This window comes from Oncorhynchus clarkii, chromosome 13 (genome assembly GCF_045791955.1).
Source record: "Oncorhynchus clarkii lewisi isolate Uvic-CL-2024 chromosome 13, UVic_Ocla_1.0, whole genome shotgun sequence".
Lineage (NCBI taxonomy): Eukaryota > Metazoa > Chordata > Actinopteri > Salmoniformes > Salmonidae > Oncorhynchus > Oncorhynchus clarkii.
The window spans coordinates 45,089,465-45,112,109 of NC_092159.1; the positions used below are offsets into that span (position 1 = coordinate 45,089,465).

The 22,645-nt window shown below is 42.9% G+C and overlaps 2 protein-coding genes and 1 pseudogene across 3 annotated transcripts; 2 read left to right on the forward strand and 1 right to left on the reverse strand.

The window, feature by feature from the left end:
* The first annotated feature begins 2,932 nt into the window (after positions 1-2,932).
* LOC139423970 (germ cell-specific gene 1-like protein) lies at positions 2,933-6,023 on the forward strand. Its single transcript, XM_071175635.1, has 5 exons — positions 2,933-3,230; positions 4,392-4,439; positions 4,532-4,693; positions 5,065-5,176; positions 5,519-6,023. Exons 1-5 carry the CDS (start codon positions 2,933-2,935, stop codon positions 6,021-6,023), a joined length of 1,125 nt encoding a protein of 374 aa, XP_071031736.1.
* Positions 6,024-6,306: 283 nt separating this feature from the next.
* On the reverse strand, positions 6,307-12,920 carry LOC139364860 (epithelial membrane protein 2-like). 2 transcript variants are annotated; one of them, XM_071102013.1, is made up of 5 exons: positions 12,761-12,920; positions 9,842-9,924; positions 9,186-9,288; positions 8,236-8,376; positions 6,307-8,135 (listed from the first exon to the last, which is right to left on the reverse strand). In XM_071102013.1, exons 2-5 carry the CDS (start codon positions 9,917-9,919, stop codon positions 7,972-7,974), a joined length of 486 nt encoding a protein of 161 aa, XP_070958114.1. In that variant the 5' UTR covers positions 9,920-9,924; positions 12,761-12,920; the 3' UTR covers positions 6,307-7,971. The 2 variants fall into 2 exon arrangements, with proteins under 2 accessions (XP_070958114.1, XP_070958113.1); XM_071102012.1 differs by lacking the exon at positions 12,761-12,920 and adding an exon at positions 12,359-12,739.
* Positions 12,921-18,317: 5,397 nt separating this feature from the next.
* LOC139365317 (U7 small nuclear RNA) lies at positions 18,318-18,375 on the forward strand (annotated as a pseudogene).
* Positions 18,376-22,645: the final 4,270 nt, after the last annotated feature.

The window sequence follows — 22,645 nt, forward strand, 5'->3', positions numbered from 1 at the left end:
GTGAGGGTCAACACCCTGAATCACTGACATGCTATCTGATGGCGAGGAAGAGAAGAGAGAGAGGAGACGGGTAGAGGAATAGGAGTCCATTAAATACTACCACAATCTACACTCACTACATGAAGAACTGAAGATCAAGAGGAAATAAGACGGGTTGAAGAAGGTGGGTCCTTTTTCTCTTTCAAATGATCCTTACTGTCTGACGTCAATGCTTCTGAACATTTGAGCCATTATTTGTTCTATAGGATTAACAGAAAAGCTATTTTCTCCTGTAATTGCTGACATTTTCTAGTCCTGCTGGTCTTCCTACCGTTTCCTACCATTCAGTTATATAATTAGGAATGTAATCCGTCTCAAACTACACCTGCCCTCTTGCACAGGGGTAAAACCCCAAATATACATTTTTATAAGTATTCAGACCCTTTAGTCAGTACTTTGTTCAAGCACATTTGGCAGCGACTACAGCCTCGAATCTTCTTGGGTCTGACGCTACAAGCTTGGCACACCTGTATTTGGGGAGTTTCTCCCATTCTTCTCTGAAGATCCTCTCAAGCTGTCAGGTTGGATGGGGTGCGTCTCTGCACAGCTATATTCAAGTCTCTCCAGAGATATTCTATCGGGTTCAAGTCCGGGCTCTGGTTGGGCCACTCAAGGACATGCCACCACCATACTTTACCGAAGGGATGGTGCCAGGTTTCCTCCAGACGTGACTCTTGGCATTCAGGACAAAGAGTTCAATCTTGGTTTCATCAGACCAGAGAATGTTGCTTCTCAGGGTCTGAGAGTCCTTTAGGTGCCTTTTGGCAAACTCCAGGGACGCTGTCATGTGCCTTTTACTGAGGAGTGGCTTCCGTCTGGCCACTACCATAAAGGCCTGATTGGTGGAGGGCTGCAGAGATGGTTGTCCTTCTGGAAGGTTCTCCCATCTCCACAGAGGAACTCTGGAGCTCTCTGAGTGACCATCGGGTTCTTGGTCACCTCCCTGACCAAGGCCCTTCTCCCCCGATTGCTCAGTTTGGCCGGGCGGCCAGCTCTAGTAAGAGTCTTGGTGGTTCAAAAACTTTCTTACGTTTAAGAATGTTGGAGGCCACTTTGTTCTTGGGGACCTTCAATGCTGCAGACATTTTTTGGTACCCTTCCCCAGATCTGTGCCTCAACACAATCCTGTCATGGAGTTCTACGAACAATTCCTTCGACCTCATGGCTTGGTTTTTTCTCTACTTGCACTGTCAACTGTGGGACCTTATATACTGTAGACAGGTGTGTGCCTTTCCAAATCATGTCCAATCAATTGAATTTACCATAGGTGGACTCCAATCAAGTTGTAGAAACATCTCAAGGATGATCAATTGGAACAGGATGCACCTGAGCTCAATTTCGAGGCTCATAGCAAAGGGTCTGAATACTTATGTAAATAAGGTATTTCTGTTTTTTATGTTTTATACATTTGCGAACCTGTTTTCGCTTTGTCATTTTGGGGTATTGAATTTTTTTTTTGTTGCCTTTATTTAACTAGGAAAGTCAGTTGAAAACAAATTGTTATTTACAATAACGGCCTACCGGAGAACAGTGGGTTAACTGCCTTGTTCAGGGTCAGAACGACAGATTTTTACTTTGTCAGCTTGAGGATTAATCTACCTCATCCCCATATTGTTATTTATTTTATTACATTTTTTGCTCCTCTGCACCACATTATCTATACTTTCACATTCATCTTCTGCACATCTATCACTCCAGTGTTTAATTGCTAAATTGTAATTATTTTGCCACTACGGCCTATTTATTTCCTAATCTTACCTCATTTGCACACACTATACATAGATTTTTTCTAGTGTGTAACTGACTGTACTTTTGTTTATTCCATGTGTAAATCTGTGTTGTTTGTGTCGCACTGTTTTTCTTTATCTTGGCCAGGTCGCAGTTGTAAATGTAAAGGTGAAATAGATTGGTTTAATTTTTATTTAAAAAAAATGTTTTTTTGTCCGGCAACCTTTCGGTTACTGGCCCAACGCTCTAACCACTAGGCTACCTGATCTAACCACTAGGCTACCTGCTCTAACCACTAGGCTACCTGCTCTAACCACTAGGCTACCCACTAGGCTACCTGCTCTAACCACTAGGCTACCTGCTCTAACCACTAGGCTACCTGCTCTAACCACTAGGCTACCCCACTAGGCTACCTGCTCAAACCGCTAGGCTACCTGCTCTAACCACTAGGCTACCCACATTTTAGAATAAGGCTGTAATGTAACAAAATGTGGGAAAAGTCAAGGTGTCTGAATAGTTTCCGGATGCACTGTAAACAGAGTTTATACTGTATTTGGTATTACACTTACTGGAGTCTCTCACAGGCTTTGAAAAAGCACCTACGAATAAGCTACCAGTACGGAAAGTGCCTCTGGCTGCTGGTAAGCTTTCTTAACTTAGACATAAGTGTTTCCCAACACATGTCTAACTTTTGTTTAACCAGCTAAACAGCTGCTCTTATTGAAAATGTGTTTGGAGTTACCTTTGTAGCTAATAGGCTATGTTAGAGTTTACACTTCCTCTTCCAATTATGTGTGGAGGTCAAAATAAAGTGGGGTGAGGGGTGTCCAGGCAAGGAAAGACTTTGGGGGATTAGATTGTTTTCTTTCAGTTGGGTTGGAAATTCCTCTGAATACTCTCTTTTCCTTTTCCATATGCTCTCTCTCAACTATCTTAATACTGTTTAAAAGAGAGCTGGAGTCAAGCCTCACAGTGCAGCCTTTGTCAACGTCCATGTCTGATTCCTGTCATGTTAAGTGCTCTGACAGAGTCTGTGTCTGAAGTGGGCCCGTCTACCTTTGTATATAGTATAGACTGAGGGAGTGTTTGACCAGCTGTTAAAATACAACTTCTCCCCCTCTCCAACACCTCCTCCCACCCCAGGTTCCCGCTCTCTCCCTTCATCATGTCGTTTCTGTCCTGGGTGCGGTCCCCCAAGCTCACCTTCTTCCAGACGCTAGTGTCTCTGGTCCTGGGGGCCATGGCCCTCTTGTCGTCCTACTGGTGTGAGGGCAGTCAGAAGGTCCCCAAGCCCCTCTGCTCGGCCAACAAACTGACCAAATGCATACCTGTGCCCGGGGTCTCGCATAACTCCACCTCCATCCAGTTCTCCTGGGAGACGGGGGACGACCGCTTCGTCTTCCCTGCCTTCCATGCAGGCATGTGGATGAGCTGTGAGGAGAACATCTACACTGACGCCTGGGGTGAGACTTTGGGGGGTGAAAATGGTTGGAACTTTAATACCTCTAGGATTGTGTCCAAGAGTTGAATATAGTGGGTTCAAAGTGGGGGAGTTGCAGTCACACAGTAATGTAACAATGGGAAGTGAGGATCAAAATGAATATCACTGGTGAGATTAAACGCAATGAGAGTCTAGGTACGGTTGTGTGTGTGTGTGTGTGTGTGTGTGTGTGTGTGTGTGTGTGTGTGTGTGTGTGTGTGTGTGTGTGTGTGTGTGTGTGTGTGTGTGTGTGTGTGTGTGTGTGTGTGTGTGAGCTCTTGCATTCTATAAAGAGGATTACTATCGGTGCTCTGTTCAGGGGGATTTAGATTCTAACAGCATGACTTAATTATGGATTATGACCAGGTAGAGAGAAAGGTTTATATTATTCAACCCCCCGCCTTGACTGAACTCAACACCTCAAAGCTGGGGCTGGAGAAGACTTGATAGAGGCAATTTGTCTCCAAATTAATCATTTATATGTTGGATTCAAGTCTCCATCTAAACCAAAAATCGAAATGAAAGAATAGGACTAAATCTAATTTAATCAAACTTTAAATGCACTTATTTAGTCCTGTTCTTCAATTTAGATGTTTGGTTTAGATGGAGACGTGAATCTAACATGTTAATGATTAACTTGAAGATTCCATTTCAAATCAACCAAAGCTTGAAACCCTAAGCCTCTACTGTATGTGTTGTCTATCTTTTGGTTGAATTGCAGATGCTATACAGGCCTAAATAGTATTAGTGATGATATATGACTTATAAAGTATGGTTACATTTCATTTTCTCTGTTAAATCTACCTTTTTAGTGTTATTTAACTGCAATCCAGATCATTTGGTTCTGCTGTTAGATGAAACACAGTGATAACACAAACTGTAGTACAAATGAACCAAAGATCAGACATTTGGTTGTGCTTTTAGATGGTTGAAAGCACAGTGATAACACATTGGAACAACTGTCTAAACCAAATATTACCCAATTATCCAAGTTGAAATGATGTGTGCCCATTGGGTAGAAAGGTTTTCTCAAGGACCACTATTCCTGATACTATGTGTGTAATCTGTCCCACACATAAATGTACCTTGTCTGATAGATGATCATGATTTTATTCATGAAATAATAATGTATTTTCTTTTTTAGAGGAAAAGTGTCGCAGTTTTCTTTCTTTAACTCCAGGGGGTGAAAAAGGTAAATGATTCTGCAGTGTCAAGATTGTATGTTGGTACACATTACACAGTCATGACACAGTTGTACTGTAATCGTCCTCTCTCTCCCTGCAGGAATGTTGTGGTTGTCGGTGTCAATGGAGCTCATGTATGTTGGGCTGCTGTGTATCAGCTGTGTGCTGCTGTCTCTTCAGCTGTGTCTGGATGCCTTTTGGCCCTCACAGATCTGGGGACAGCTCCTCAATGCCTACTCTGCAGTCTTCACTATATTAGGAGGTACACATTTGAATTTAGATTCTATCTTTTTTTGATCAATTAGCGTAGGGTTTCCCAAACTCGGTTCTGAGTCGTCGTCACTACAGCTGATTCAAGTAACCAACTAGTCATCGAGCTTTAATGATTTGAGTCATCAGTGTAGTGCAAGGGCAAAAACCAAAACGTGTACCCGGGGGATGGCCCCAGAACCGAGTTTGGGAAAACCTGTTATAGCAGAAGCTCTTATGCAGAGCAACTTACAACCAGTGCGTCCCAACTAAGGTAGGTAAGACAACCACACATCACAGTCATTGCAAGTAAAACTATCTTTAATAAAGCTCCCTCTGATGGAATCCACATAAAAACTTTCAATGTCTGTTTAATTATCTTAGGGTTACTGGGAATGGTGGCTCACATGATGTTCATGCAGGTGTTTCAGACTACTGCCTCTATGGGTCCAGAGGACTTCAAACCACACAGCTATGGCTACTCCTGGGGCTTTTAGTGAGTCTGCACACACACACTTTACTACTGTACCACTACTTATTCTCTGATCTACAGTGTGCTCTCCTGATTCTTTGGTCTCCAGGAGCAAGTGGGCTTAAGTGTTTACATGTTCCCCTTTAAATAAGATAGATATCTCAATGACTCTCATGAGGCCAGGGCTCCTGTTAAAGACCTCTGTCCATCTCAAATAGATTATTGCAATATCGCATATGCCTTGTAGCAATTGTGTTTTAGTAAGATAAGGGTATGAAATATGTTTTGTAGGCTTCCACACATGGGTTCAGATTAACACGATCCTCCTTGCTGCTCCTGTCTCTCTACTCTATGTTTCTGTCTTAGTGTGGCATGGCTGGCCTTTACCTGCTGCATGTTGTCAGGAGTCTCCACCCTCAACAACTACACCAAGAAGACTGTAATGGAGCGTAGGCGCAAAGCCCGCCTGTACCCCCCTCGATTCCCTGACATAGAGCCCCTGCTAGCCCCGGCCCCCTACTACTGCCCTCCGCCCCCTCACCCCTGTATGTCCCCACCATCCCCAGAACTCTCACCCCTGTCACCCTACTATGACTCCCCTTCGCCACCCCCAACCTCATCACCCCGTCCACTCACCCACTCCCTCTCCCTCCCCCACTGCTACACACTCCCCCACCCTGAATACTTCCCACCTCCCCCATCCCACCCTGCTCCCCTGTCCCCCTATCACCGCCACTCCCTCCCCTCTCCCTCCATCACTCTACCCCTGTCCGTCCACAGTTACACACCCCAGTACTACTCAGAGGACAGGGGCAGAGAGATGGAGGAAGAGGGGAGGGAGTACTCCGATGAGGAGTACAGCCCACTTTGACTGTATGTGTGTGATACTTACCTATGAGCCAACAAGCATTTGGATTTTGACAGAGCAAATCAGTGTGAAGTAGTCTGAAGCTCTCTGTCCAAACTTGTATGCATGCTGTCAATAAAACTTTGTGAAAATGTGCAAAATGATTTCATTCACAGACTAGTATGCCTTCTGTCAGTTTCACTGTGGTGTCCCTCTACCAGTGACTAGGTATCATTCATCTTCCTGCAATCTGTCCTCCTTCACCAATTATGATTAATATAAAATTGTTTAGCATTGACAGGAGAAATTAGATTTAAATCAGGTTTTAATACAAATTATTATCAAACTGATAATAGTAACAAAAATAAAATTGCATTAGACATACAAAGCACAATGTGGAACCAAACATGTTCATATTTACACATATATCTCAATGTGCAGCGAGCAAATATGCTCTGTCAGATTTCAAGGCACTCAAGATCTATCCGTCTGTCTGTCTGTCAGTCCATGGGTGTGTCTGGGGGATAGGTTGATTCAGACAAACGGAAGTTAACCTACACAATAAGACTAATGGTACAAAGCATAAAATAATTGGCAAAAATAATTACATAACTAAAAAGGGGAGTGGTCCATTTAGCAGTGAGGTTAGTACTAATGTTCCATTCAATGTATGGACATTGGCAAATACATCATATTTTTGTCTTATTCAGCACACTACAGTAGGGCTGTAAGTCAAACGGGGTAATGATCGTTGACAGTTTCTCAAATTGGATTCTGTTTGCGGCACTAGTCAATTCATTCTTCTGGTTTTGAGAGTTTTGGCCTTGTTTTATTATGAGCCTAATTGAGAAATAAATCAAATGTAAGCAAGAATAGTTCAGGACTATGATTCTGAAATAATGGGATACTGTCAGTCTACTCTCTGACTCCCCTCTACCTTCTCCAACGAATATATGAGGGCTGTAAAAGTTTCATCAACTTTGAAAATGTTGTCCCACTTTATATTAAGAGCCCATGAAAACTAAACATGGACTTGGTAATATGTGGGCAGGACAGGTAGGTTATTACTATGTGGGCAGGACAGGTAGGTTATTACTATGTGGGCAGGACAGGTAGGTTATTACTATGTGGGCAGGACAGGTAGGTTATAACTATGTGGGCAGGACAGGTAGGTTATTACTATGTGGGCAGGACAGGTAGGTTATTACTATGTGGGCAGGACAGGTAGGTTATTACTATGTGGGCAGGACAGGTAGGTTATTACTATGTGGGCAGGACAGGTAGGTTATAACTATGTGGGCAGGACAGGTAGGTTATTACTATGTGGGCAGGACAGGTAGGTTATTACTATGTGGGCAGGACAGGTAGGTTATTACTATGTGGGCAGGACAGGTAGGTTATAACTATGTGGGCAGGACAGGTAGGTTATTACTATGTGGGCAGGACAGGTAGGTTATAACTATGTGGGCAGGACAGGTAGGTTATTACTATGTGGGCAGGACAGGTAGGTTATTACTATGTTGGCAGGACAGGTAGGTTATTGCTATGAGGGCAGGACAGGTAGGTTATAACTATGTGGGCAGGACAGGTAGGTTATTATTATGTGGGCAGGACAGGTAGGTTATTACTATGTTGGCAGGACAGGTAAGTTATTACTATGTGGGCAGGACAGGTAGGTTATTACTATGTTGGCAGGACAGGTAGGTTATAACTGTGGGTAGGACAGGTAAGTTATAACTGTGGGCAGGACAGGTAAGTTATAACTGTGGGCAGGACAGGTAAGTTATTACAATATGTTTAGACACACTTCAGGGAACCAAAAGAGATACATGAATCAAAATTCAAGCCAGAAAATCTGTGGATAACTCTCCTCTTTTGTATCCCACACTCATATCCATACCTAATTGTACAAAAAACAATCAGATCGTAAGATATTGAGCCTGTCCCTTGGGTTTGGGCTAGTCTTCTGCTTCTAGTTTGCGGTCTTCTTTCGCAGGACAAAGTAGATTATACTGGAGATGAAGGTGAACGCAAAGGAGATCCAGGCCAGAATGAAGGAGTGGCCATACCAACCATCCGATTCATTCTTGTGAAAGATGTCTGTGTAGATGGAGGCAGCGATCATGATGCACAGGCCTGGAGGGAGGGAGAGAGGGAGGGAGGGACAAACATCAAGCAAAGACAGAACTAGTTGTTTAACAGGTTGAAGATTGAAAGTGTTTAGGGCAATACGTACAGGCTAGGAGCTGGAAGATGCCAGAGAAGGTGAATCTCTGTCCCTTTGACAGAGTGAAGAGCTGTCCCACAAACACAAACAGGCCAAGGGAAGAGAATATGCAGGCCAGAATGGAGCTAGCCTGCACTGCCTGGAGGTATTCTGTAGAGGGAGACAGAGACAGACACTGAGTAAGGACTATTTACAGAACAGACACACCCAGAAATCAACACCATATTAACGAAACAGTGTTGTGTCACGCTCTGGAATGCAGAGGTGAAAGGGGCAGATCTGTTTTTTAGAGACACAATGAAAGTATTTTAATGTGGAAAATTGTGTGCTAAGGAATATTTATGAGAGGATTTAAGACGAGTTCATTTCATAGGTTGTAAAAGGGTTTCTCAGCAATCAAATAAAACACTTTATGAGAGATACAACATTGCTACATACATACTTTTGACCACACATTCACTAAAGGTCTACACACAGACTCAATGTATTTGTAATGCACTTTCAGTGTATGTACTCAAGCAAATCTGAACCTCCCCACCAGCCCCAACCCTGTCTCTGATCCTGCCACACCCTGTTCAGTTTCCTCTATGAGAAAATGGCATTGTTCTCCCTCGTTGGGCAATAGAGTGCTTTACTGATCAATCATGCTTCACACTGACAGACACACAGAGACAAGTTAGATGGCAGTTGTTATGGAGCTCTACCCTGAATTCAACCAAACCTTCAGCGCAGTAAACCCACATCCTGGATAAACTACACTGTTCCTGTTTCTGTGCTGCAAAAATGTATATCTTGGGGTGAATTGAGACATGAAGAAAACATTTAATTCACATGTAGGATGATATTTACATATACTGTATATCCAGGAGCTATGCTAATTTCCTGCAGTGCTGTTTTTTTTTTCACAGAGAATGTTTCCTTACATTTTAGCCCAGCGGTTCAGTATGGCCCAGGCTTACCTTGAGGGTACTGGCCGGGGAGATCGTTGGAGCTCCAGGTTCCATTGGTCAGTATCCACCTGGCCCACACATCAGTGGACACGATTTTTGTCATCCACCAGGCCTGGACAGGACAGAGAGGAGAGATAGTCAATGAACATCCACAGGTTCATGTGTTGTGTCGTCACATGCATTTGGAAGTCCAGGAACAGGGATAACAGTCAATGGGTTGACGGTACATCGGTACATCGGTAGAACATAGCAGCATACCACATCAGCCAGGTATGTGCCTCTCACTACAACAGGCCTTTAAACACTCACTGGAATCCCACACACGAACAAGAGCATGTTTATGCAGCCTCAATGTTGACGATAACGCACAGGTACACACACACACACACACACACTCAGAGTGATGAAACACTGGCCAACCTGTTTGTCACCCATCTTCTTTCAGGGGTGAGAGTGAGCTCAGAAATGTAATCCAGAATACCAAAGTGGAACACTGACAGAACAGCACCAAAGGCCTGAGCCGATGAGGGCTAACATAGCATGCTTTCATCTTTTGATTCAACACTCCACAGACATAGTGGAAGAGACGTGCACTCGTGTGTAGCTCCACAGGGCTATGTCAACATGAAGAGAACTAAGTGGAGGAGCAGTGGGGGATTACTTACATTGTCGATAGTTGCCACTAGGAGGAGGATGATGCCGGTGAGGTGAAGGAGGAAGATTCCGGCTAGAAGAACCAACATGATGACTGAGAGAAAGACAGAACAAGGGAGAGGGAGAAAATATATATATTTTTGGTTAAAAGTTGGTCAAACACTTCCCTGTTCTATACCATATCAAATAAAGGGAGACTGAGGGACACAGACACTGTCACAGGGCTTAACCTGAGCGACAGGAATCAGATACTCTATTGTTTTGTACTCTTGCTGTACAGTGTCCTTTGGTTTATTGAAAGCTTTAAATCTCATGTATTTTTATCATTAAATACTATTAGATATGGATGTTGACAAAGGCTGCACTGTGAGGCTTGGCTTCAGCACTTTGAAACAGGCAGTCATTAATGATGGAAGGTCTGAGTCTACACCCCCTCAGGGCGCGGCTTTATAACTCTTGATGGGTTATAGCCACACACACACTAACAGAAATGGAGGGAGGCGTGATAAAAAATGAATCTAAAGGATTCAGAGGAAGAGATTTGAGATCGGACATAGTGATTGGTCAAGTGAAGTAGTGATAGGCCTGGGAAACAGAGAGCGAGAAAATCAGAGGGATAAAGGGGGAAGTGTCGGCAGGAGACGAGTTGTAACTTGTTTGTAGCTTGCAACAAACCGCCACTCCTTAGAATAACTGCACAAAATACCTACTCCCCTGCCTGCCCCACCTCCCCCAAATAAACACACACCTTAACCCAGGGGTTCTCAAACTTTATGGGGCCGGGGACCCCTTTTGTGATAGTAAATTCATCATGTAACCCCCCCCCTCATAATCAGAACACAACTCAAGTTAGATAATAATAGCATACAAGGAGTATTGGCATGACTACGGCAGTGTGTGGCCCTTCCTAGGGCCCAAACCAAGTTTTGGGCCCTAGGAAGGAACATTTTAAAGGCTCGTCTCTTGCCATCGGAGAGAAAATGTTGCCGTTTCCAAGCTAATTTCCTGCAATTCTACAGATTTTGTCATGTGGCAGAGAGAGATCTTTGCAGTTTTAAAGATTAAATTACACTGCATTTATGTAAAACTATTGTGGATACCAATATCCCTGTGAGCTTCCCAGGCCCATGTCGCCTGGAGTTAAGAACATATTGTAGATGAATAATATTGCATTGTGTTGTATTACAACCCCTAAACGTACTCCACAGATCCCTTGAACATTGTTTTATTTTTTACATCTGTTGTTGTTAGTACTATTCATATACTACAATTTATGTTTTAAATATATATATTTTGAGATGTGGTTGCGAACCCACTGCAATCCATTGCTAGTGGGTTTGAATGACCCCACTTTGAGAACCCCTGCCTTAACCAGTTCAGATTAGCTAGGCAGCTCAACTCAAAATATTGATAAACAATCTCAATTCACCAATTACAATGGCCATTATTTGATTTATTCATTCAGTAAAGACCATAAACAATAAATAAAAAAAAAGCTGAATGACTGTTTGAATGGCCATTCTCAGTAGAGAGAAGGCGAGATTGCTTGATGCTTGTTTTTCCTAAATACAATCATATTGTGAGAACAACTCACGGATACACTTTGGAGTTCCTTCCCACCCCTACTACTGGCAATAGAGCGGCTTGGGATCTGGTGGGTGTGGACAGAGTGAGGCGAGAGCCCATCTGGAATGCAGGGAACCTCTCTGGGATAAAGGGCTGGTCTGGGTTGGGTCCAGACATGTGATCTACATCAACACTGACCCACCCCAAGTTCCCGCCCACGTACACATCAAAATGACTGTAATTGGGATCAAGTACTTCTTAGTTAGCTCAACTGTGTGTAAATATTTGAGAACACAAAAGATGGTCTGTGTAATTTCTCATATGAGAGCTTCTCATCTAAGTGCTGAAGGGACAAATGAAGAGGGAACTCGAGCTAGTCTTAGACAATTAAACCTCTGACTGTCTGAGCTGACAGCTGCTGTTCTGTTATGTGAAGGAAATACAAAGTACACCCTATCCAACCGCAGCAGTTTGCCAGAGTCACAGAGAGTAAACACTGAATTCATGACAAACACCCTGCCTTCTAGGATGGAGCATAGTTCCATCATGCACTCAGCTACCTACCAGAAATTACAGGATAGGTTTCATGTGCTAAAGCGTGTGCATTAGGAACTTTAATTAAATGTATACTTAAAGTTTCAGAATTGCAGTGCATTTGAATTTCCACCTTGTAATGTTTGTTTTAGAACCAGCTACCTGATCAATTACCTGAACACACCCACACTGAACTTACCTGGCAAAGGAATAAACTACCCGTATCACTTGCATTACAAAAGACGTGCTAGCTACAATTCTATTAATTCGCTCCTCTACTGACTGTGTGCAATTGTATTAGTCTTGAGAGTAATAAAATAGAAGGCAGGCATATAGGCTATTATGTAGGCTATTATCATTTAAAAAACACATGAAGGGAATGTCAAAGAGTTGAGAGTTCTGAAGGAGAACACAAATGTTCAACTTACTTTTTGATGGTAGCTTTTCTGTTGAAGCCCAATTCCTTCTGCTCTCTACGTTCCAAATGTCAGACTCAGCCCTCGCCGCCAAGGAACGCACAACCACTCACAACCACACCTCCACCCACTTCCCTCCCTCTTTTCCTCGAGTCCACAACCCACCCAAATCTCTCCCTCCTTTTTTCTCCCTCTCTCTCTGTCTCTCTCTCCCCTCTCTCTGTCTCTCTCTCTCTCTCTCGCTGTCTCTCTCCCCCCTCTCTCTGTCTCACATGCATACAATTACCCAAAAAGCCACTATTTCAACAACGTTGTGGTGGAGTATTTGTTTTTCATGTTCTAGCTATGTCTTTGTCACTCTGTCTATTTAGGCCATTATATCCATGAGTACTCAGAGGAAGCACACTGACTCACCCACTGATGTTTGGGGAACTCCCAAAATATTGTCATGAATTCAAATCCCTGCTGCCATGGAGACTCAGTAGTAGCCAGAGCGACCACATTGTTGCTGTTGTATCTCCACACACTGACGTGGTGGGTGTAGTGTTTCTGCCTGATCCCCACCCCCTCTCTCCATTTCCCCTCCAAAGCTATCTCTCCGGGAGGATAGTCAGGATGAAGGAATGTAGTTGGTTGGAAGGGAGGGAGGGAGAGGAGGAGGTAACAAGTGCAAGTCATAGCCTGAGAGAGAGAAAGAGAGAGATTGTGTGTTTGCATGAGAACGAGTGAGAGAAACCGGTTTCCCACAAGTACAACTCATATTCACACTTGATTGATAGATATAGTGCACTATCTAGGACAATAGTCTGACAATATAAGTAGAGGGAAAGAAACCTACTTCTGATGACCTCTACTGAGGTCATGTGCTACATACAGAGTGCTTCAGCAGCCTCAGGTGATGTCACAGGGTAATGATGGGGTTTCAGACATGTTTGGCCAAGTGACTCTCAGACCTCAAAGTATTATCCACTGGGCACGTCACATACTGGGCACGTCACATACTGGGTTATTGGTGGATACGGTTCCACAAACACGATTCCTCACTTGGGTCAAAGTCAAGGAATGCGGAGTAACCTCTAAAGATGTACTGGGGACTCCCCACACCCAACACTAAGGCTGTGACTGTCACAAATCCAATAGGATACACCCTAGCCCCTAGGGGGACAGGCAACTCAAATACTGGGCCTCAAATATAGAAAAAGGCAGAGAGGGAATTTAGAAATGTTGTCTAGCCTGCCTCTTCCCAGGGTGTATCGGCCCCACCTACCTGACAGGTGAGGTAAGCTAGCTTGGGTACAGTGTGGCCTACTATATATCCCTGCTGCCTCTGCCTGCCTATGGAAGCTGGTCCCGAGCTGGGCGGGGCCCCAGTGAAATGAACAACTAACTTGCCTGTGTAGCTTTTGAGAGGACCAATGGGATCGTTTCATCAACAATCAGCCCTTCGTTTCCCTTCCTTAATCAAAACTGGAAAAACCAGAGCCCTTAAAGCAGGGGTGTCAAACTCATTCCATGGAGGGCTGAGTGTCTGCCGGTTTGTTTTTATCTTTTCAATTAAGACCTAGACAACCAGGTGAGGGGAGTTCCTTACTAATCAGTGACCTTAATTAATCAATCAAGTACAAGGGTGGAGTGAAAACCTGCAGCCACTCGACCCTCTGTGGAATCAGTTTGACACGTGCCCTAAAGGCAGACGGGAACAGTTGTGATATTGTTTGAATTTAAGTGTTGTATGTACAGTATTAAGAACGTGTTCGCTCCTTAATATTCAAGGCAGATCCAAGGTGGGTCTACAGCGTGGCCGTGGCTCGCCTTGTGTGGGATGAGAAGTTAGAATGCGTGGGTTACTTCTGTGAGCGTTGAGAAAGACCACGCCGCTTGTGACTCAGCGCTGAGGAGCTCCCAGTGCCGCTCACTGACAGAGTATTTCCACACGGCCGTGTGAAACAGGTCCAGTGTCCACATGCCAAAGGGAGTAAGCGTGACCATAAGCACGTCACTTTACAATGGTCAAATGATCTGCTGTGGTTAACTGTGTCATTCTCCCCGGTCTCTGCCTGTCTGAGTCTGTCTACGGCAACATGACTGTCCTGGAGGTCTGATTGCTAGGTTTACATTTAGAAAGACAGCTAGGCTATGTAGGGGATTTGCTGGGTAATTTTGAAAGAAAACTGTTTAATGAGTCGGAACAGATAATAGCCTGTATCAAAAACAGTGTGTTGAAACTCTCTCCCTATCCAGTGTTGACTAATTGGGATGAGGCTATTGGGATCTCACTCATCCCTTCACTCCCACTTGTCGCTTGACTGGTTTCCTATACAGGTAAGGTACACACTGATGTCATGGTGCCGTTGTAACACACACACACGATCACACCCTTCTGGCCCTCAGATTAATGCCACACACACACAGTGGAAGGTGAAAGGAGCTCCCTATCCTACAGGGAATAGCACCTGGATCAAAGGAGCAAATGGACCGTCTAATTCTATGCCTGCCAGTCAATGTTCCCTCTCATGTTTTTCATCACTGAGCAAATTTCAGGTCTGTTGAACGCAAACTTGAAAGTTGTGAAAATTCTGTGCAACTTCCGGCGTGCGTTTACTGTGAACACCGAGGATGTACCAGCTTTAAGTTAGAACTAACAGTGGTCAAGTAGGCTACTGTGGCTATTTGATCATAATGTAGGCCTACCAGAGTAGCCTCCCATCAAAAACAATGGAGAAAAGGCATCACATAACATTTTAACATGGTAATAGGTGTTCTGTCGTTCAGCCTACAGTAGCAGCTAATGTATAGTGTTATAGTGTTAACTAAGGGGGGAAACTCTAGAAAGTTGAGGGAAGTTTAATCTCGTGCTTCTCTGCACGCTGATATTTCTTCTGCACACGTGCTCACAGCTTAGAGGGAACATTGCTGCCAGTTGAAGGATACAACTCCCATGATCTCCATGTTGTGGCATGCTCCTTCCACATACATTATTATCTGTAATGCACAAGTAATTCACAAGCAAGATCAAGCCCCTTGAAACTGCCCAGGTGCAGCTACCACCCATATTAGTGTACTGAGGGCTGCTAAATCTGGTCACTCCCTCCATTAGAGATCCCAGGGACAATATTCTGGCTGAAAAATTCAAGAGGAAAGTGTAAAGTAGTAGGGGTCTGTGATTATGTGGTAATACCTGGTAAGCCACTGGAAAGCCAGCCAAAGTAAGAGACATATGAGCCTAATTAAGGTGGAGCAACATTCAGGTCAGCCAGGTGCCATCATAGGTCAGCCAGAAACAGGTAGAGTTGGACTAGGTCCTAGGACATACACATCAATGTGATTTTATGTAAGCCTCGGAACTAAATGATATCATTATGCAGAGTACATGGACATCCTGTGATTTGTGTTACCCTTTACGTGACCAGAATGAGAATGACATTTGATTTGCTCTGTCATTATCATTTTGGTTTCATGAGATTATATCTACTTTTGCATAACACTGATTTCCCTGGGGATGATGGGGACAGTGATCAGTTGAGGCCTGTAACGGCAAAACTATGTCAGTCTGTGGTTCCTTTAGATTCGTCTGGGGTTTCTCAATGCTCCCCATGTTTAAAGAAAATACTACAGTTTCCTATAGAATACTACAGTACCTTCTATAGAATGATAGTAAACTGTATTATACTGTAGAATACTATACTATAACTGTAGTATCCCTCGATAATATGTAGTACTTACTATATAATGTTGAAGTATACTGTAGAATACTATAGTAAATACTTAATATTATCCCCCCCAAAAAACACTGTAGTATCTATTACAGTAATGCCCTCAAAAAAATAAGTGAGAAACATACATGCCAAGTATAGACCACATACAGTATTGTGTTACCTACAGGTTATGTAAAAGAGTAGAAGTTCTGAGCTATCTGTTCAGACCCCAGTCCTACTATCTAAAGGTTATGGAAAATGTGATCTTTTAGTATTTCTCCAGTAGGTTTCCTGAAGGAAAAAGCCTCCACGTCTAAGATAATAAAACAAAAACACTATAGTAAGCTAAATACTACAGTAAATGTCTGCAAAAACACTTTCGTAAATACTACAGTATACTACAGTCCGCAAAAACACTACAATACATACTACAATCCGCAAAAACACTACAGTAAATACTACTGTATACTACAATCCACAAAAGCACTACATAAATAACCATAGTTTATACTACCATTTTCTTTAACTACAGTATTTATACTATAGTTAACTGGATCGATTCCTCGAGCTGACAAGGTAAAAAAAAATCTGTCGTTCTGCCCCTGAACAAGGCAGTTAACCCACTGTTCCCCGGTAGGCCGTCATTGTAAATCAGAATTTGTTCTTAACTGGCTTACCTTGTTAAATAAAGGTACACTACAGTGAAAACTACAGTAAAGTCTGCAAACACACTACAGTGAATATTATAGTATTTATACCATAGAATACTATAGTATTTTTTCATGTGGGTCCCTGCAAGGGGAATTCCAACAGGTCTTAAAGCAGTCAGTTGTTGTTGTTTTTTTAAGAAGAAAAAGTCAACTGTCAGGGATAGCTTTAAGGGACCCAATGTAGTAACAGAAAACAGATAAGAAATGTAGCGACTAGTTGTTTTGGTTGTTCCAACAACTGTTTACATTCAATACAAAAGAAATCCTGATATTTTGTGGAGCCGCCCGTTTCCATGGTGACTGGTCAGGGTTTTATTCTTGATCCACTCCCTCTCTGTCACTTCTTTTTTTAGATCTCACATTGCTACATTTCACTTAGTTTGCACATGATCTACCCTTCTCCTCCTCCTTCTCTGACTGTTTTGTCCCTCCTTTTCCTGCTCGGCCCTCGTTTACCACCCCCGCTCCCTCTTTTCTCTCAATGAAATCCAGACATACATATTTTTTGCTTTGAAAGGTTGAAAAGAAAACAACTCCTGACCGTTGGTAGCTAGGCAACTCACAATATGAGTCATCACTCTGCCTCGCCCATCAACCCCCTCTCCTCCCCTGTACACTCTCTTCATGTAGCCTATTGAATAGTGTGGTTCAGTTAGTGTACATTATGCTCAGTTTCAATGAAATCCCTCTGTTACTTACTTGTCCTTCTTGAATATTACAGTAGTTAGTATGCAGATGCCTGATAAAAGAGGAAAGTACAGTGGAATTTGTTTTTCAGTCACTCTTAGGCCTACTGCTGTCCGTACAATTCACGCCACTGTACAGTTCGGTTGATAATGATCAACATTGATGTTGTCATGTGGTGGCACAGTGTCACTATGACAATAATAGCAATGGTTATAGTGATGATATTACAAAGGAAACGCTAAATAAAATCCCTACGATGCACAAATCTGATAGATGGCATAGCTTTAAGGGACATGAAGCCCAATGTAGTAACAGAAAACCGATAAGAAATGTAGCGACTGGTTGTTTTGGTTGTTCCAACAACTGTTTACATTCAATACAAAAGATTTCAGGGCAGTTCCCACACAAAAAAGACTACAGTTTACTATAGTACTTACTATACAATTCTATAGAACACTATTTTCCACACTGTAGTATTCCTCAATCGTGTAGTGCTTACTATAGAATGTTGTAGTATACTGTAGAATAATATACTCCACACTGTAGTATCCCTTGATCATATGTAGTACTTACTATATAATTGTCTTGTATACTACACCTCACACTGTAGTATCCTTTGATTGTGTAGTGCTTACTATATATAGATATATTATAGTAAATACTACAGTATTATCCTCCCCCAAAGCACTACAGTGTCTGCAAAAACACTAGTTTTTAATTTGCATATACCCCAACCATTCCCCTCCCCCATATCCCAATTTGTGTCAGTCATCAGTGAGAAACCTACATGCCAAGTATAGATCATATGTTGTGTTCCCTACAGGTTACAGAAGAGCTGAAGTATCTGTTCAGGCTCCAGTCCTACCTACATGCAGGTTATGGATCATTTGCTCTTTTAGTATTTGTCCAGCAGGTTTCCTCAAGGAGAAAGACCCCACTTTTATGTCAAAGATACAAAAACAATACAGTATAGTAAATAATACACTACTCTGCTAAAACACTACGGTGAATACTATATTGTATAAATATAGTAATACTACAGTATGTATACCATAGTATACTATAGTATTACATCATGTGGGTTGGTACAAAAGCAGGTTCCCTAACCCATAAAAGTGAAACTTGATTAGGGTCAGGTTCACCTCTCAGCAATTGCTGATGTTCTTGTGCTACAGCAGATTATGGTTTATTTTCCTACCATAATAACAAAGCAAAGTTATAGGAACTGTGTAAGGTTACTTGGCCATATCAGGGTAAGGGTGTAATGGTCAGAGGCTCCTCGGGGGGATTGGATAATTAAATGTGTGCTTTGACTTGCATGACAATGCCACCCTCTTGTGGAGTGAAGAGAGCGTGTCATCTCTAACGTAATTGTGATTAAGTGTCAATTTGACTTGTATTATGGTCAATTATATAGCAAGCCTGAAATTATATATCCCTGTAGAACTGACAAGCATAATTGGAATCGGCATGCCATTGTTGAGAATAATTGCCAATTAAGAGTACTTGAATACATGTGGTATATACCTTTCCCTTTTGCCTCGTCCCAGTGTGTTGATGCACGTTGAGAAACAATCATATTGGCAATGTATTTTAAACAAAAAGTTTACGGTATCCTCCTACTTTACATTCTCACGAGTTTCGGGTAGAAAACGGATGCGTTTTCAACCTAGAATGGTGGTATTCAATGATAAGAACGGCAAGTACCATGCCAAACAACACGAGGAGAAGCATTCGGAAGATTTGCCATTTAAATCATACAGTAATAGCGATTGCAATCAAGGAAAAATTCTGAATTTACATCGTGGAAAGTTTTCCTTCACACGAAACGATGAGAACCACTCAGATTCAGTAACTCCAGGTAAACTATAAATGGGCTCTGTTTGTCATGTAGGCTATTCTAGCATTCAGCCTATCCCGTTTAGTTTGACTAGATACTTATTTATTTTCTCAAAGTATGCATAATAGGCTAATGTTATGTCTGTTTTAGGAGTGCGTGCAGGAAAGATCCGAGTTCGAGGTGAGATAGCGAAAGCAGAGAGCTGGATGAGAACGGAGCCAGAGGTAGAATGTGGAGATGAGACTATGACCCTCACTGTCAGAGGGAGAAGACTGCTGGTAGACAGAGGTAAATCGGACAGTGACCTATCCCGTTGATCGTGACTCTCAGTTCCGTTACACATTAGTCATTGGATGAAGGTGTCTTCTGTACAGCGGAGTTTTTTTTAAAGAGCCCTGACGCTCGGTCTGAACAGTAACTCACATCGCTTGGGGTAGGGTATTATAAGCATAAGGAACTTCCTTATCTTTCATATCAGCGAGACATAATTTTATAAAAACCAAAAGTTAAATTGATACACCTTTTTATAGCGTTAGAGTTCGCCAGCCTAGACGTAACATAGTAAGTGTAAACCTGGGACACTCAAATTAGTTTGGTATGGTTACACAAGACAGATGGTTACTTAACTTTAACCTTAATCCCTAGACTAGCTGAAGTTAGCCATTTTTTTCTACAAATGAATACATACCATACGAAACGTAGCATATCATATTACATGGAGTGTCACGGATTTACGTACAGAATAATACGGAAGACAGTGGACTATTTTGCTAATTAGCTATCTGCGTCTCTGAACACCTTTGTGTAAATGGAAAACGGACGCCTCAAACTTGAGTCGTCACTAAAAAAAATACTATTGGATGCAACTGTGTTAAAAACAGTGTACAGTAATTTCATTTGTGAAATTTTGATGTGATGTGAAAGTAGAGGGATATATGTTTCTAGAAACATACTGCAATTGAGAATTGATTCACTTTTTAGATGGAGTATTTGACTATTTTGGCTTCCAGAGCAAATTCGCCTTTAACAAAACATGTAAGGTCCTTGGACTATAAGGAGTAAAGTTAGCCCAATAATGGACTAAAGTAGCCTAAGTCTGACCACAAGGTGTGTGGGTGTGAATGATGCATAACTAGGCTATTGTCCTCTTGCCTTTAGCGAATGCCTCTGCTGTCACCTTGGCCCAACTACCCTCTGCATGTGGCTACTCTGTCGAGTCGAAATGGCGAGACCTGATGTTTGTGGTACCTTATAATGCCTGTCACATCAAGCAAGAAGAGGTAAAGTAGCACTCACCCCTCTCCCCTTAAAAGTAACTTGATGTCCATAGTTGCAATCCATTCTCCGAACTTGTCAGGCTGGCAGGTCAAAACTGTTCTGTGACTGTCATTCTGTCAACATAAAAGCTTTTTCTATTGTTCTTCACACCGTTATTCACTCCTTTCCTGTGGCCTGCGGTGCTGCTGACAGGATGGTAGTTATGTGTTGCCCCTGATCTGGAGAGGGACCCCTGTGAAGATGTCCTGCCCAGTGTCTCAGGCCCTGGCCCCCTCCTCCCTCTGCTGCTCGTCTCAGGGAATGACTGTCAGACTGCAAATTCATGGCGCCAAAGAGGAGCTCCGAGTCCAGGGTAAGTGTGGAGTTATATAGTATAATTTATCACAATTGTACTCCGCCTGCACACTATGGCTGCTGAACAGACAGATTTAGAGGCATAATTTGGACTGAATCCAATGTTTCTGTAACTATATTTCTACTGCTATCATGAGTCTATAGGGATACTGTCAGGTCTGTATGTCAGCTGTGTTGGTTTCCCCCTGCAGTTAGAGGAAAATGGACGCCACTGCTTTCGCTGGCCCTGCAGTGTGGCTACAGTATGGACAGGCAACATGGAGAGCTGCTCATATCTGCACCCTTCACTGCCTGTGGGATCACATCAAAGGTGAGCCGTGGCACTCCTATTGCGCTATGACTTGGGTTGTAAATGATGACTCGGGGCTACTTGACTATCCTTTTTGCTTTTACATGAAATTGGCTAAACCAATTTCTTTGCTTAATAAGGTTGTGTTTTACACTGAGTGAACAAAACATTAGGAACACCTGCTCTTTCCATGAGACTGACCAGGTGAAAGCTCCCTTTTAGGCCTTGAGACATGGATTGTGTATGTGTGCCGTTCAGAGGATTGAATGGGCAAGACAAAAGATTGCAGTGCCTTTGAACGGGGTATGGTAGTAGGTACCAAGCGCACCAGTTTGTCAAGATGCATATCATCTGCACATCGATCACTCCAGTGTTCATTTGCTAAATTGTAATTACTTCGCTACTATGGCCTATTTATTGCCACACACCGTATATAGACTTTTCTCTATTGTTGACTGTACTTTTATTTATTCCATGTGTAACTCTGTTGTTTGTGTCGCACTGCTTTGCTTTATCTTGGCCAGGTCGCAGTTGTAAATGAGAACTTGTTCTCAACTGGCCTACCTGGTTAAATAAAGGTGAAATAAAAAAAGAACTGCAATGCTGCTGGGGTTTTCATACTCAAAAGTTTCCTGAGTGTATCAAGGATGGTTCCACCACCAAAAGGACATCCAGCCAACTTGACACAACTGTGGGAAGCATTGGAGTAAACATGGGACAGCATCCCTGTAGAACGCTTTCAACACCTTATAGTCCATGCCCCGAAGAATTGAGTCTGTTCTGAGAGAAGAACTGGGTGCAACTCAATATTAGGAAATGTGTTCCTAATATTTGTATGCTCAGTGAAATGATCATTTCCCCACCTAACTGAAATAATGTACATTTTCTTCCAGGATGGAAAATGCACACTCTCTTCAAGTAGGAGAGAAAGCCATCACACTGGCCTGTCCTTATTCTCTGCCTGACCAAGTAACACAACCCCTCCGACCTGCAGCAGATTTCCCCCATTATGTAACTATGGGCCCAACAAACTCAGTTTCCACAACCCTGCTGTCTAACCCTTCTTCCATAACCCTGTCTTACCCAGTGCTTCACCCATCCTTCCCATTTAATCCCCTGCCCACATTGCCCCCTGATCAGCATCCCAGCCCTGGTATCCATGTTACTTCTCCCTTGACTACAGGCCCCTCTGTCCATCCTCCCCTGGCTCAGCGTCTTCAGGCCTACCCATTCTCTCAGTATTACTACCTCCACACGATGCCCCTCAGTGAGTCATACCAGTCACCCCTCTCCTCTAGTCCCCCCACTCAACTCCCAACTACATGCCTCACTGAGTTGAAGCCAGGCCACACTCCTATCCCAAGCCACCCCAACTACAATAACCCCCATTTTACTCAGTATTCTTCCACTACAGCTGGTCATCCAGTTCACTCTGAAGCCCCCACT

What these genes read in the sequence shown, in the direction of transcription:
- LOC139423970 (XM_071175635.1), top strand. Translation starts at nt 2,933, where the DNA reads ATGTCGTTTCTGTCCTGGGTGCGGTCCCCCAAGCTCACCTTCTTCCAG. An exon ending in AACTCCAGGGGGTGAAAAAG is followed by an intron (nt 4,440 to 4,531) that starts GTAAATGATTCT and finishes CTCTCCCTGCAG; the next exon opens with GAATGTTGTGGTTGTCGGTG. An exon ending in GGCTACTCCTGGGGCTTTTA is followed by an intron (nt 5,177 to 5,518) that starts GTGAGTCTGCAC and finishes TTTCTGTCTTAG; the next exon opens with TGTGGCATGGCTGGCCTTTA.
- LOC139364860 (XM_071102013.1), bottom strand. Translation starts at nt 9,919, where the DNA reads ATGTTGGTTCTTCTAGCCGGAATCTTCCTCCTTCACCTCACCGGCATC. An exon ending in TAGTGGCAACTATCGACAAT is followed by an intron (nt 9,289 to 9,841) that starts GTAAGTAATCCC and finishes TGTCCTGTCCAG; the next exon opens with GCCTGGTGGATGACAAAAAT. An exon ending in CCCCGGCCAGTACCCTCAAG is followed by an intron (nt 8,377 to 9,185) that starts GTAAGCCTGGGC and finishes CTCCCTCTACAG; the next exon opens with AATACCTCCAGGCAGTGCAG.